The sequence below is a fragment of the Chrysemys picta genome, chromosome 3 (genome assembly GCF_011386835.1).
Source record: "Chrysemys picta bellii isolate R12L10 chromosome 3, ASM1138683v2, whole genome shotgun sequence".
NCBI classification, from domain to species: domain Eukaryota; kingdom Metazoa; phylum Chordata; order Testudines; family Emydidae; genus Chrysemys; species Chrysemys picta.
Window position 1 is genome coordinate 141,340,895 of NC_088793.1, and position 16,326 is coordinate 141,357,220.

General features: G+C 38.3%; 1 protein-coding gene and 1 long non-coding RNA gene across 5 annotated transcripts in view; one reads left to right on the plus strand and one right to left on the minus strand.

The window, feature by feature from the left end:
- SMYD3 (SET and MYND domain containing 3) overlaps window positions 1-16,326 on the minus strand; it is a 635,613-nt gene that overhangs the window by 507,109 nt on the left and 112,178 nt on the right. For all 4 annotated transcript variants that reach the window (XM_065589166.1, XM_065589169.1, XM_065589168.1 and 1 more), the window contains 3 exons: window positions 12,966-13,073; window positions 11,721-11,781; window positions 6,970-7,106 (listed from right to left, as the gene is read on the minus strand). In XM_065589166.1, the coding sequence (XP_065445238.1) occupies window positions 6,970-7,106; window positions 11,721-11,781; window positions 12,966-13,073 (306 nt within the window). The remainder of the gene's footprint in view (window positions 1-6,969; window positions 7,107-11,720; window positions 11,782-12,965; window positions 13,074-16,326) is intronic.
- Window positions 4,779-7,106, plus strand: LOC135982435 (uncharacterized). Its single transcript, XR_010599794.1, has 2 exons — window positions 4,779-5,281; window positions 5,413-7,106. It is a non-coding gene; the product is annotated as an uncharacterized LOC135982435 (long non-coding RNA).

Here is a 16,326-nt window from a genome sequence, read left to right on the forward strand (position 1 = left end):
GTAATTCTTCAATGGGGTTACACCAGATTTGAATCTGGCCCATGTTTTACAGATTCCGGTAAATGATGTATGCAGTTGCTTTCGTTACTACCAATACCTCAAACCTGTATACAATAAAGGCTTGACCCTCAGTCACTTCACAGAAATCCAACTGACTATTTAGTGGGACTACCCACCTTAGCCAGGAAGAGTTGAAGAATTAGATCCTAGGACTGGTTCCAGCTCAAGATTATGGCGACACGGGTAAACGATAAAACTCGGTTTCAAGATTTATCTTGACATTCAAATTTCTCAATTATGAATTACAGCTGTATCATGTAATTACTTGTACACAAATCTGTGGTTAATATTGAGGGTCAGAAATTACACAAAATCACCTCCCAAGTGTATATTAGACAAGCTCTATTTTAAGTATACTGGGTAAGTTCGCACAGGGTAATCTAATAACCAAACTGCAAAACCGTGACACCTGCTCTGAGGATGGCACCCATGGGAAGGGTTTGGAAGCTTCAGGAAGAAAGAAAACTCCATATACATGATAAAGCAAGTTTTGAAACATATCATCAAGCACATCTGCTATTTTCCAAAGCTAGCAGCTTAACTTTAGAACTGATCCCACAGAAACAAACAGACAGGGTAAAATTCTTGTTCCACTGAATTCAGTGGCTTGACTTCAATGGGGCCAGGATTTCACACTTAGTGTAGTTGCTGTTTTTAAGTTGTCATGAGTATTTATTTAACTGAGGGTATGTCTACACTGCAATTAAACACTCCCGGCTGGCCTACGTCAATTGGAATTCATGTCAACTGACTCAAGCTTGCAGGGCTGTAAAACCGTAGGATCTTAGAGCTTGGGCTCCAGCCTGAGCCCGAACATCTACACCACAATTTAACAGCCCCAAGCCTGAGTCAGCTTCTTTGGACTAGCTGAGGTCAGACCTTGAGTTAGCAACAAATTTTCACGCATAACAAAGATCAGAAAAGGAGGACTGTTTAAAGCTAGCTTCTTGAGAGTTCTTTTTACCTGCATCAGACTAGTACTTTTCCAGAAGCTGTCTGGAAATCAGTCATCTCACTGCAGGACTGTTTTTCTCTTTTGTTTTGCTGTCTGCTTATTTTCCTTCTTGAGGTTCTAGCATCAATCAGAATGAAAGTGACCTTTGACTGTATTCTTTTGTAGCATGCCATTAAAAGATTGATTAAAAAAAAAAAAGGTAAATAAATAAATAACAGAGTTCAATGTAAGAAGGAGCACTTAGTGAACTTTAAAGAAATGTTCGACCAAGTGGGGAAAACAATTTTAGGACCTGAGACTACTTAGATGTAGTATTTCTTTATTCTGTGACCATGCATATAAACCACGACAGCCAGTCTCTTTCAAAGTCACTCTTGTACAGAAGGGGCCACATAACCTTCTTATCACAGGATCTACAGTGCTAAAGCCTTAAAATTTCACCTGCAAGAAAGGAGTATCCTCTTGTTAGATTTTAAGAAGAATTCAATGTTTTTCCACTGGCATTCAGCCTGTATGGCAGGAAATCTCCTGTAGCACAGGTAGAGTTTTGAGAACATTGGCTGCCTTCTCATATACAAGACAAAGATTGGTATATTAAATATTAAACATTTAAATTTAACTGGAAAGGACAATATGTGTAGGTATATCGCATGCTGTTAAAAAGTGGGTACACTGCAAATTTATGTAAGGGAAATTAATTACAGTACACTACCTTCCAAAAAGATTGGTATATATTATAACTACATTTGAGGTGTGATATTGTTTTTAATGCAATGTGTATGGTTGGATTTAGCTAGTGAGTCCCCAGTCAATACAGTTAGTAATTCAGATTCCTTCTTTCCGTAATTACAGTTTTTATAATAAATGATAGAAAGTAATCATAGCAGTGGTAGATCTGTGCCAGCTACTTTCCATGCTCCTAGAACCACCATCACTTGTGTTCAGTAATGAGTCCACATAAGCAGCATTACAGCTGATGGCATGGTCAGCCTATGCTCCCTATATTCCTTTGTCCCCTCACAATGAGACCCCATGAGTGGGGAAAGTTTCAAGCAAGCGCTGTGGTTCCAGTGACTAGATTATTCCAGGGTGGTCTCTGAATTCAGTTCCTATTGGGGAGTTCTGGTTTTTTTTTCGTTCTTCTTTTCTTTAACTAGAGAGAGAGAGGGAGAGCGCGCGCTCGGGAAGGAAACCTTAAAATAAAATTGGAGGAACAGCAGCAAAGGAACAAGGGAGCAGAAACAAATTCAAATGGATTGAGGCCCTCCTGATGTGCAGAGAAAAAACTGAAGAGGCAAGAGACACACAGCTCCAGCCACCAGCTGCCACTAGTGGCAGAGATTGGGCAATTTGACAGCAAATACATTGTCCCTACTGCAGTAATAACTACAACTTAAATAACAGTAGTAGCTTAGATACATTCAGAACAATGGTAACAAAATCACTCTTAAAACAGGGACACAGTGCAACAAAAATATCTAATATCAAAAATATCTGGGCTATCTTGATTATCACTTCAAAAGTTTTTTCTCTTACTTAATTGGCCTCTCAGAGTTGGTAAGACAACTCCCACCTGTTCATGCGCTCTGTATGCGTGTATATATATCTCCTCAATATATGTTCCACTCTATATGCATCCGAAGAAGTGGGCTGTAGCCCATGAAAGCTTATGCTCTAATAAATTTGTTAGTCTCTAAGGTGCCACAAGTACTCCTGTTCTTTTTGAAAAATATCTACATTTCTCATAGCATATCAAACTTGCTATGGTACACATCAAGAACGACTGACTATTTCACGTCCTCTAATTAACATAATATTGAGCTGGCAACCCCTGCCTTTGCTCTACCATCGAGGCGAATCTCCATCACCCAATTGGGAAATTTTCAAACAAGCACTTTTGTGCTTTCTCCCACACTGCCTCAACTAGTGGAAGGAGATCCTGTTAACTTCCATACAGCCACCACATTGTCCACCTTCAAATTCCTCCTTAAAAAGGTGATTAGGCAGCTGATGTGCTATGACTGTTGCTTACCAAGTAGAACATAAGCATCTCATTGTTACCTTGCAATTCCCTCCCACCTACTGTTTGTTATACCCAGGTGTTGTATCCTAAACGGAATGTAAAGCTCTTCAGGACAGGGACCACTTTTGTATCATGGGTTTGTACAGCACCTGCTTCAATGAGGCCTCACTCACAATTGGGACCTTTGGGTGCTACTGAAACAAATACTTTGCTCCTGCTCCTGGCACTGCCACAAATACAAATAAATAAATATATTAATAAATAGTACAGGTTTATCAAGCCACGTAGTTGCAGGCCTTTAGCACCAGTTTCATAAATGTTAGTAAAGCTTTTTTTCCAATCTATTTGTTTTCATATGACCTATAAGACACTGATGTACAAGAACTAGAAGCAAACTCAAACAGCCTTCATTTTCAAAACCAGAATTTTAAAAATCCCAGAATATATATTATAAATTCACTGCAATTCTATGAAGTCTCAGTCCAGGTTGGAAGCAAGAAAAGAAATATTGTAGAAATTCTCATTTGGAACATTGGAACGTAAGAATGTAGGAACTGGCATACTAGATCAGACCATTGGCCCAATTAGGCCAGTATCCAGTATCTAACAGCAGCCAGCAACTGGCAGTTGAGAAAAAGATGCAATAAAACCTATAAGGGAGAATTGATGAATAATCTGCCCATAGAGAAAGTCTCTTAGTTTATTCAGTTAAACCATGAAGCATGAGGGCTTATATTCTCTTCTGAGAAAAAAAAAAACTTGCTTCCTATTTAATATATATCTGAACTTTTCCATCATCCAGCTAATCCTTCTTTGAATCGGATTAGGCACTTTAAATTTAAAAATATACAAATACAGCACTAAGTCACCCAGGAGTTTCTGCTAAGAACTCCATGCTCTGCACAGGGGTGCATGCCAGCTGTATATGTTCACCATTATATCTGCATTTTGTTCCTTTCTGTACCAGAGAGAGGAACAGGTGGCATAATATTTGCCAAGTACTAGAAATTATATAGAAATTAAAAATTAAAAAAAATTCGTAGTGGTTTGCTCATTCTCCAAACTATGAACATCAAGTGTCCACATCGTTTTTGCCAAGCATGGAATAAAGGCATATATAAAAAAGTCCTAAATAAACAATTAAGAATCCTCCTAATATCTTACAAAGACTTAAATTATTTATTTCACTCAGCCACCTTATATTTTATAAAGAATTTGATGGTCAGTGTGATGGGGTGTATAGACCCCAACATGGCAGCAGACACTAAAGCAGGGGTCGGCAACCTTTCAGAAGTGGTGTGCCGAGTCTTCATTTATTCACTCTAATTTAAGGTTTCGTGTGCCAGTAATACATTTTAACCTTTTTAGAAGGTCTCTTTCTATAAGTCTGTAATATATAACTAAACTATTGTTGTATGTAAAGTAAATAAGGTTTTTAAAACATTTAAGAAGCTTCTTTTAAAATTAAATAAAAATGCGGAGCCCCCCAGACTGGTGGACAGGAGCCGGGCAGTGTGAGTGCCACTGAAAATCAGCTTGCGTGCGGCCTTTGGCACACGTGCCATAGGTTGCCTATCCCTGCACTAGAGAGTTAATAATGAGAGCGATCTCTATTCCAGCTGCAGCTAAATGGCTGGCTAGCAACAGCTGGAATAACAAGCTGCAACCCAGACGGAGCAGGGCAACTACAGGAAAGGGCTCCACAGCATCAGACAGGGGAAAGCTGCCCAGAGAGACCAATTCCCTGGCAGAAGCATCAAGGGGAAGGTTACCATGCAGAAGATGCCTGCAAGAGATAGCAAGCAGCCCAGGGAGGCAGCTGGAGACGTAAGCAAACAGTCCTTGACTGCCCAAGTCAGAGATCCCAGGGTGGGACTCAGAGGAGAGGGCAGACTTGCATCCACCTACCACTCCCTGCTGAAGCTCCAGGGTGTTGGTCACAACATAAGACTACTGAACTTCATTTTTGTTCCTGCTTCAATTTCCTTTGTCCTTTCCCTGACAAGGGAGGGAAAGGGACATATTGGGCTGAGACTACCAACTGGAGGCCCATTACAGGACTCTTCGGCACTCACCTCTTACTATCCCAAAAGAGGAAGGAGGGCTGGAGCCACAGAGAGAAGCTGAGCACTACAGATGGAAACCAAGGCAAATGCCCAGCCACGAGGGGATGCATTGAAGGGAAGAAGCCAGATGACAGTATGACGTCATTACCCAAGGACAAAAAGTGGGACCTATGAAAGGTATGTGCATCTTTTAAAGGCTGCATTTTCCAGCTATTTCATAGGCATCTTTCTCTTTTGTATTCTATCACTATTTATGTAAACCAAAAAAAAAATTAAAAAGATTTACAATAACTATTTTTCATTTGTAGGCAAAAGTCCAATACTGCTCTGAAAGAAGTCCATGGGAAGAACAGGGACAGGCCCAGTATCATTACAGCCTCTATTTCATGGATTACTATTATGTACAAGGCCACAGCACAGCAACCTATGACTTGATTGATTCCACTAACCAAGCCTCATCTTCTAAGCCTGAGATTTATTTGCTGTAATGCCAATTCTCTTCACAGGATTAATATATATGTATATTTCAAGTGAAATTCACCTGGTAAAATTCATACCAGAATAGAGGGCTTGCACAAAACAACAAAAGCCTCTTAGTGGAACTTAAACATATTACATAGAGGTTTTGAGTGACTCATTGGGCTTTCTGTGAGCTTTCTTCATTGCCATAAATTTCACCTTTGTAATAATCATGGTTTGCCACAGAAAGTTGCAATTCACATTAGTCACCAAATTCAGCAATCTGTAAAAATTCAATCTAGACAATATATTTGATAATGAGGCTCATATTCCCTTTCAGTTTTTCTTCCATTGCAAAAACATTCAACCCATCATTAGGGTGACCAGATAGCAAGTGTAAAAAATCGGCACTGTCCCTATAAAATCGGGACATCTGGTCACCCTACCCATCATGCAAACAGCCAAAAAGACCTATATACTGCAACTATTAAGAGACTCTCCCTTTTACAGGACTAAAAAAGTCTAAGGGTTATTTGGGTCACATCATAATGTAAAAACAGTTAAACACAACATGTGTGTGTGAAGGTGAGAATGAGAAAGAGAGAGAGAGAGATCAGTTGTGCTGAAGTATAGGTGAATGTGCTAGCAACCAATCAGAAAAAAACCCACCATCTAAGATTCTTAAGTAGAAATATAGGTATTCTCCATATACAGTACCTCTAAAGGAATTGTTTAATGAAACTTTCTAGAACAAAGGCAACAAAATACGTACTGGAAAAGTCAATGGTATATAGCACATAATCTATTGAACATTTAGTAGATGTGGAAATGAAACTCTAGTACGTCTTCCAGATCATCTATGTCTACCATCTCTGACACCTGAAATTACCATTTGAGGTATGTAATAGTGTTATGGAACACGTTAACACTTGTTATTAAAAAGACAAAACAGAAATATGAATGTATCTACAAATATAGAATATTATGTTTTGCAGAAATATTCTGAAGTATAAAGCAGAGTATGGTGTACTCTAACATCTTTTTCAAAAGACAAGACAGTTGGAAAAGATATGACTTATTAATCATCCTAAGTCATTTTTCAATCTTTGTCCTTTATTAAATTACACCAAAAATGTCGTGTTCATTTTAAAATTCCCTTTTCATGCAATTCCTTATTTTAATTTAAGTAGCAATCATATTGAAAGAAAAACTGCTGTTCAAGGGATGGGAATTTGCTTAAATAATTACTGAAGTGGAACAGACTTTTCTGGTCATTCTGACATTATGTCATATAGCACTGCATTTTCAGAAAGCTTTCTGGATGGATGTGTTGTACACCCAAAAAATAAATCAAGAAGAGAAGGAGATAATTTATAGAATTGTCAGGAATCAGTTTTAACACTTACTTTTGCGAAGATCTGAAAAATGTCTATTGCAGGTAGCAGCTGAAAAGCATCCTGGATCTCCACTCGCAAATAAAGCTGCAATGTCTGTGCCAGGTGCCTGAGACCCTCTTTCATTTCTTCACTTAACTCTTCAATATCTTAGGGGGAAAAATACAGCAAAGCATGAATAAAACCTTCTGCCAACATCTTTAAGAAGTCCAATGGCAGCAGTTCAATCTAGACATTTCCAATCCCAAATTTAATTTTGACAGAAAGTAATTATATACCACTATTTTTGACAGCTACATATCATCACTAAGCAGAGTTTATCATGTTGCTACTTCCAAATTAAAACCATTATGGTGAGTGAATGATCAAAAGCCTAAAGATAAAACAGATGTGCAAGCAGATACAATATGTTAAATTCTAAATTAGTCAATTAAGTTTGTTACAATTAAAATGTGTTTGCATGTTATCCTACAATTTCATCCTCCTTACAACCGGATGCATTTTTATATCACTTTCTTCATATGAAGTGTCACAAATTGCTTTATGCTGACAAATGGAATAAGCAGGGTACAAGGACTATGGTACACACAGAAAGGGAAAATACCACATAAAGATTGAGTTAAAGAAAGCTGACATTTAAAACCAGTACTAATGCAAGTAAATATTATTCTGATATTAAATAATAAAATCACAATTCCAAATGAGGACAATGGGAGCTTCATGTGCACTGCATCTCTGTAAATCAGGCTAGGAGAATTGCCAAACTTCAAAGAGCAAATCAATGTCAGAGCTGGGAAAAGAACCCAAATCTTCTCTCAGTTCACTGGGCCACACTTCCTCCCTGTCTCCTCCTTCCTTTTAGTTTAGTTTAGTCTATGACAGAACGCAGCAATAATTTAACAGCCCAGTGCAGAGGGACACTACAGGTTAGGACAGATGTGAACAAGAATATTGCATCCAACTGAAACTTCAGGGAGAATTTAGAGAGGTTGAAACAGAATGTAATTACTCAAATTGGAATTTATCCAGGACACCAGCAATTCTTGCAAAAAAGTCCCATGAGATATTTAATGGCCAATGATCAGGAACTTTGTTTTTCCCAACTCATCATGAGACCAAAGGCAAAAATCAAAGTGAAACATAACTTGTAAATACCTTAATTCTGTGTTCTTAGAAATGAGTTTAATTGTGTCAGACCCTAGTCTTGGAGAGACAATGCTATATAAGTTTTGTGACAACTTTACTATATTATGCACAGGGATTTAGTTATGCAGCTCTTACTGATACTAGCAGGAGGCAGACAGCAAAGTATTTGCACACAATGTTGTAAATATACTCCTTTCTGCATGTATTACAACTTTAAAAGAATAATATAGGATTTGAATCTTGATAAATTTAACCACAGTAGAGATATAGCCTGTAGAACCTTCACCGATTTTAGACCTTTAAGTATTAATGCATTAAGAGTAATGCAGAAGTAGCAAATGCAGCAGAAGATCAAGGTGACATTCCAGACCATTAATCTCAGATTTAGCGTGTGCAACAGATTCTGGGTGATTATGAAATTGGCAGAGCAGATCTTGAAAAGAGGAGGTGGAGGAATATATTGCTCCTCCCAAAGGAGAATACATGTATACAGAGAGAGAGAAGCAAACGGGTGAAGTGACATTGGGGATGTATAAACCACACACATAGTAAATCAAAGAAAATAATTCTCATTCCAAAGAGGTAGTACATAATAGTATTGAAAAGTAATGATCTGATGGATGGCAAATTAAGGTAGCGGTACTACCAGTCCATTATACAGATCCCTTGCAACTCCTAGTGGCAAACAAAAATGGCAGCAAATATTTTAATTTCTGTAAAAGTATTCACTTGCAGCTGTGCTGCTCAAACTCTAGATGTCTCTGTAATGTACTGAGGGTTCCTGAAAACGGCGTGATCTCTGGTAACAAAGATGGAAACCAGCTTGTGTTGTTTGTAGCTTGTTGCTCTGCCTAATAAAAGCTTGTTGTTTGAGAAGAGCTATGGCTCCATATATTATGGTATCTGATGTGAAGACTTCAACTTTCATTTCTTCAACATCAGCCACGTCCAAGACTACTTATGTATTGACAAGAGAAGCGTTGCTCATGGTACGCCCAGAATCTGCTTTGGGCCGTCTACACTGGCACAGTCTACAAGCTGTGCCTCTAGCTGAAAGAGGATGTGAAGAGCAGACCATGCCTCTCCAAATCAAATTCATCTTGTAATGAAGTTCTGTACCAACTTTAATGATTATCAGTGCAGTAAAACAAAGCTATAGTTTGCAATTGCGTGTTATGGTCTTTGGTGTAGAATGGGGGTGAGGAGCAATTGCTTTTGGGGAAAGTGACAAGCTAATGAGTGGCTAATGAGAATGCTTACAGGCAGCCCCACTTAAACAAAACAAAGCCTCCCTGGGGCTTCTATTTTATTTCTATGGGACATCTTCAACCAAAATAACCTGAACCAGCAAAGCCTATAGCCATATTCAACTCATGCAGTTTCGCAGTCTGAACTCCAAACAAACAATACTGTTGGTAAAAATAGTCTTAACTTCAAACAAGCAGGCCAGCATTCTGACGCCTCCACAGCTCACCATCCCAACTCCTGGTCTGCAAACCCCTCTCTTTTCCTCTCAGGGATGCTTTCTAAATGTTGGAGCCTAACTAGGCTCAGCTGTAGCTGATTACATCCATTTGGGGAGATACTCCCAGTTTGGGTCTGAAACCTCTGTTAGAGTTTAATCCCTGAGGCCGCTGTCTAATTTGGTGGCTCCTAATCTAATGGGCAACAAAGAGGTAAGGTACAACTGGAAGGTGGGACCCTCAAAAAGGGGGCATCAAAAACTCAGTACGCAATCATATGTACCAACGATTAATTTGCCATCTCAAAATTTCTTTTATGTTGGTGAAACTTTGAATTTGTAAGCTTTCAGACAGCAAGAGTAAACATTTACATGGAAGATAACTTGACAAGACTACATAAGTGTCAAAGCTCACCAGGTGTCATTCTAGAAAGTAACAGTATCAGCTAGTATCTATGGCTTTTGCGTAAGCTGCACTTCAGTTTAAGACCATACAGCAGAAATCATACTATTAACGCTCTGGGAGCGGACACAGATGATACAGTAAGTGTATGCATCTGTGAGATTTGCCTCCCATTGCTAGTTACTTAAAAAGAATCAAGCCTTTTAAAGCCATTGAGAGGCATCAAACACTCTGTGCAATGCCTGGATTTTCTTAAAAATTAGAATTTTATTGCAAGTTTTCTGGCAGAGGTTCACAGACTCTGTATCATATATTCACACTCAGCCTGATCCTTCAGTTACTTCAGCTCCTAATACCCCTGATTCCCACTGACTTTGATGAAGGCAAGGTAAGTTCAGGCCTCTCAGCATCTCTCAGGAGATATTGTTCTCCATACCTTACCAGACTCTGCCCCCAGTTAATATGCAAGAAATTAAGACCATAAAGTAAGACTGTACCATAGCAGGAGCGGATACCCAATGCTTCAAAGGAAACTCACTGCCCACTGTGCACCTGGCAAGCTGTATAATACTATATTACGAAGGGAAATTTCTTACTGATTCCAGCAATTTCCTGAAGCATGAGGATCAATAGTTTTTAACCTGTAATCTCACTAGAGTAATTGTAAATGCTGTTCTTATTCACCTAAGTGTCTAATCCCTTTTTGAATAGTCCTAAACCACTTCATTTAAGAATATCCAGCAGTGCATTCTACTAGCTAATAAAAGGAATCCATTTTAATTCTGAGTTATCACTTTTAAATTGGTTGCCTTACTAATGTTCCTTTGTCCTTGTATTATGCAAAAAGGTGAATACAATGGCAGGCACTACAGCAGAAAAACAAAACTAGCATAAGTAGTAGTTGCGTCTTCGGGTTTTTTAATATTTCATTGATGCTACATATATGAAGTTACTTGAAATCTAGACCATGGTTCCTTGCCAAATTAGAACAGTTTTAAAAAGGCAAGCAAAATGTTTACATTAATCTACACAATGTCCCTTTTACTATTAATTTTCTCTTGTGCTGCAATAAATTGAACTAAATGTACTTTTTGCCATTTAAGTCAGACCAATAGAGACTCTGAGCTATCAAAGACTTGAAAGGATCAGAATTATCTATTTTAGAAGCAGCCTAACTTTGAAAGAGTAGAAGGCAGAACCATTCCATGAGTCCCTGAAACTTATGGAAACACAATCTGATCTTTTTGTCCACATTGAATTTTCAGAAAAACAAACATTTATTAAGAGCCTCAAACAGTCTCATTTTTCTCTTATTAGAAGTTCCGTTGAATCTTTATGCACAAAGGCAATATTAAATTAACAACAAACTAAAATAGATAAAATGTGTTTATGACCAAAAAGTGTGTGGATTTGTTTTTTTAAACTAGATTCACTCAGAAATTTCTACCTATTCTAGCAGATATGATGTTATCTTAAAGAAACAAACCTAACAAATAAGGTGCATACTCTAAATCAGGCAAAAGTCCAACTGAAGTCAATGGTTGTGCAAAAAGCCCCACACTAGCAGTAGAAAACTGTAACCTAATTTTCCACAGAAATTTCAGCAGTTCAAAGAGGGACTTTCATTCCCTTCTACACTGATTTTTTTCATTTACAATTTATTCCACAGAACAGAATTTCAGAAGGCTGAGCCAGAAGAAAACAAACCAATCATACTATGCATTTACAGCCATGTGGATGGTGATTACTTACTTGACTGAAGATCAGAAAAAGAGTAGAGTTTCTCAGAAGGACATGCTGCTGATTGTCCAAGCTGAAGGGAAAAAACAAAAATAATGAATGCATGATAATAAGCATTTATAGAGCACATTTTATCTCCAAAGTACTTTACAAACCTGAATTACTCATTACCATGAAGTAAGTAACAGTAACAGCAGTGACATAAATCTTTTGTTGTTCATGTCACATATTCTATAAACCACCATAAAAATACTAAATGATTTTTTTTGTTATGACACTTCCCACTCATATATTTTCTTGGCTTTGGCAGTTTATCTTTAGTAATTTATTTCAGCCCTGTTTCCCTTAATAGGGAACAATTTATAAGACTAGAAATCTTCTTTCACTTCATGTGACTGTAATTAATATAAAGGTAAGGGTATGTGTTTATATATATATTCTCTTTAAAAGCACTGCCAAACATACATCCATAACAGTGTACAAAAGAATATAACAAATAATATTTTAAGTCCTCAAACTATACCAAATACATATATTTTGGTCTGGGAATAAGGGTATTAGGACTAGGGCCAACAAAAAAGGCAACATTCTTTGCTGATTTGCAACCTCTTAGTCATAGGTAGTTGAAGTAAGCATAGCATTTAGTCCATGCAGATTAATATGAGAACCACCATTGTGGAAAGATTGTAAGCCCAGAACTTTCAGTTGAGTTCAGAAAAATCTAACAGAGCCTAAGCTAACAAGTCTGCAGAGCACAGTATTGTACACCCCAAAAGAAAATATCCACCAGCCTTTAATTCTTATGCAAAATCTTGTATATTCACTTCTACTCAAAAGGGGCTTGGATCCTGCTCCCACGAAAGTCCATGCCAAAACACCGATCAACTTCAATGGTGCAGGATCAAGCCCAAAGTGATCTTCTTCCCTCCTCTCCATTTCTGAGGGAATGAATTTTGGGACTCAATTACATAGTCACTGCATAAGAGAAACTTCCATTGACTTCAACAGACGTTCTTCTTCTGCAACAGTTTCATGAGCAGGACCCTGGAGCTTAATTACGTCTATTTTCATATTTCCTGATGTTTCCAGTGTTGCTAGGAATTAATCAATGATTTTATAATGCTAAATGCATGTTCCATTTTGTTCATCCACCCAGCCACCTCTGCTTTTTAGTCTTTAATTACATTAAAAATTTAGAGTGCAAGGCTGGTTCCATGTAACTGTAGAATAGGATATGTTTAACAGAATGTCACTTACTAGTTTAAAAACAATCCTGCCAACAAGTCTCACTGAGTCAGGAGGAAAGTTAGGCTCAATACTCTTAAGACACTTGCATTCTCGCTTATGCTCCTGCCAGGCTTCTTTCTGTTACATTAAAAAAAAAAAAAAAAAGATGATACACTTTATTTCAGACCAACAAATACATTAATGATATGGATTACAGAGGAAGCTGGGGGGGCATGGATCAGTGTTCATGTCGTGCTCCCCATCAGTACCTGGCCTGGGCTCGGGAAGCTAATGATCCAACCAGCAACAAAATTCTGTGATGAATCCTGGTCATGTGCCACCTGAGGCACGTTGTGCACACGCTAAGATGACGATAGAGGGAACTGGTAGCGACCAGTATACTTTGGCTACTCAACACTTTAAAACCATTTCTTCATTGTTTGCAGCAGGCTTTGATATTCAGCGGGGCGTCGAGGGGTGGGGTTGGGGGAGGGGGGAGCCCCCAGCATTGCTGTCAAGTTTTGCTCTGCTCCATGTGTGACATTTTATGCTACTCAAATAAATAATTTGTGTGTAACCATAAACTTACGCATACAGTGTGCACTCACAAGCAAAAAGAGCGTATGAAGTTTAAACTGGCAGCTGTGGCAGGGGCAGATATTTGAGGGTACCCCAGGAGAAGGGCAGGGAGTCTGAATGGGAAGCAGGGGAGGGGGAAATTGGGTGGGTGGTTACTGGAACTGTTGATACTTGGAGTTATGGTATTGCCAGAGGGTAGGTAGATGCTGGGGTTACTGAGGGGCTGGTAATTCCTGGGAGGTAGATAGGGTGGTAGGAGCAAGTGTGTGTAAGTCTTGCTGAGGGGCAGGGAGCTCCTGGGAGAGCAGGTGCACGTTGGGGGACAGACAACTAACATTAAAAAATCCTAGGAAATTACACATAAAAACTACATTACAAGAAACGTTATTATGATTGCAAAGTCAAGCACTTGAAAGTTATGAAATGCCAGATTTAAAGTTGCCTGTGTAACTTTAATTCTGCCCCTTTGTGTGTATGCATTATGATCACATAGTATTTTTTTCCACAGAACCCCTGCCTCGTTCTATGCACAGGATAGACACAGAAGGGGGCAGAATTAAAACTGCACAGGAACCTTATATCCAACATTTCATAACTTTTGAGTGCATGACATTGCACTGTAAATGACCTTCTTTTAACTTTGATTTATTTTTTTTTGTAAACTGTAATATGGTATAAATGCCATCATTGTTACTTGAGCTTTCAGCGACTGGGAAAAGTGAAGTTATTTAAAAAAATTTTTTAACATGGATAATAAATTGAGACTGATTTTCTTCTCATTTACCTAGGGTTTTTTCTCCTCAGTACAATTTCATTGACTCAGTGGAGTTACTCCTGATTTACCACAATGTGAAAGAAGAATCAGGCCCAAGACATTCAATAGTGTTAATGACCTATAATGCACATCAGTATTCACCAGTTATGTTAGGGCATTAAATAACTCGGCTTCAATTTAACTACTTAATTCTTCTCTTCAGTTATTATCTGGCTGATGAAATCTTTGCAAGGTGTCATTAGGACTCAAGTTATAAATCTTTTTAAGATCACAATTTAAAAATTGAGGTTTCTCATTTGTTAATAGTCATTAGTTGGCAAGTAAATGGATTTTAAAAGCAGGGACGCTAACTGCTCACAGCTTTAAAGAATGTGAAAATTAAAAGCAGGAGGAATGATAAATCAGAAAATCAAGAACCTGAATGATTCATATTTGACCCTTTTAGGAACAAAACCAATAAATTAGAAGCACTGGGATAGGAAACAATCAAAAGAAACCAAAAGTAATATTCTGTTTTAGATCTTGAGATTGCAAACATTTATATATGGAGTTACTTTACACATGAGCAGTCCTATTGAAATCAATGTGGCTACTCGTGAGAGTAAAGTTGCTTGTGTGTAAGTGTATGCAAGACTGGGTCCTGAATGAACAACCTACAACTTTCACTGGACTTATTTTTATTTACTGAATGGACAGATTTAACAGGATAGAGGAACACGGGCTGGGGGGGAGGGGAGACGGACGAGAAGGGGATGGAGGGAGGGTGTGCACATACGCAGAACTGGGGTACTTCTTCCTTAAAATCACTGGGGAGCAGGAGCAGCAATGGGTCTTTAAGCAAGTCTCTCGTTATGCTGGAAGGTTGGGCAGTTTTTGTATTCCTTCGGTTTGCTTTTGTTACTTTAGTCAATCCAGATTTTTGTTAATGTTTCATATAAAGTCTATGTGATAGAATTGGAGATTTTTAAGCCTGTATACATCTAATGTTGGCATTCAGAGCAAAGTCTGAAGCTACTGGGCTGCTTTACAGATGTCCGTGTAAAAGTGAAAAGGAGAAAAGAAACAGTTAACAAAAAGATATGATAACAGTTAAAACAAACATAGGGCTCCACAAGGCGATTTAGATTCCGACCGAAAGGCAGTAGGAGAAACGAAACAACCAACTGCGGAAAACAATTTCTGTCACGTATCAGCTATCAGTATCAGACTGCATGATGTCTGACCCAGAAATAGCTCTTCTACAATCAGCAGTAAAATAGGAAATGATGGGCAGAAGAAGTAGGGATGCTATAATGCTTGAGCAGGGGCAGGTGTACACTGCCCTCTGGTGAGGTGATTTAATAGTTTTAAAATTCTAAAGCTGGAGGAATCCCCATCCATCAGATGATAGGAACAAAGACCCCGGCAGTGGGAATTTATCATAAAAGACTATAAAACTCTTACAAGAGACCATCATCCCAGACAGCTTCCAGCTGTAAGAGACATCCCAGAACACAAACACAATGGTCCTGATTCTCAGCTGGTGAAAGGTGACTCACCTCTGGCCTATTGAGTTCAGTACTACTCTACCACTATTAGACCTATATTAAGCAACCAATTTTGGTCAGTGCCTTAAGACAGGTTTCACTGTATCTTTTGTTTGTAGAATTCCCATTGCTTGGTTACATGAATGACCCCAGAAGGAAGGATAGAGAGTGTATCAAGAACTGGAAGTGGTAGTTCATGGAAGTCTGTGAACTCAGGGGTTGAAAATAAACATCTAATTTTGCATTCTGTGTGGGTAATCAGATGATTATAAGCAATATAACACTATGAATAGCATCAGATGGATGATTTTTACTTTAAATAACAAAATGTCAATATCAGGTAGCAGTTATTTTACTTTGGAATATCTTTCTTATGCCTTCAAGTAATAAATTAGTTAATATTTTTTTCTTCCACATGGGAGCCTTGTTCTTATATTTCTTTATTTGTTACTCTACAAGTGAACAAAATGACCCCAACTAGACATTATACACAGTTAGTGTCACTAAGTAT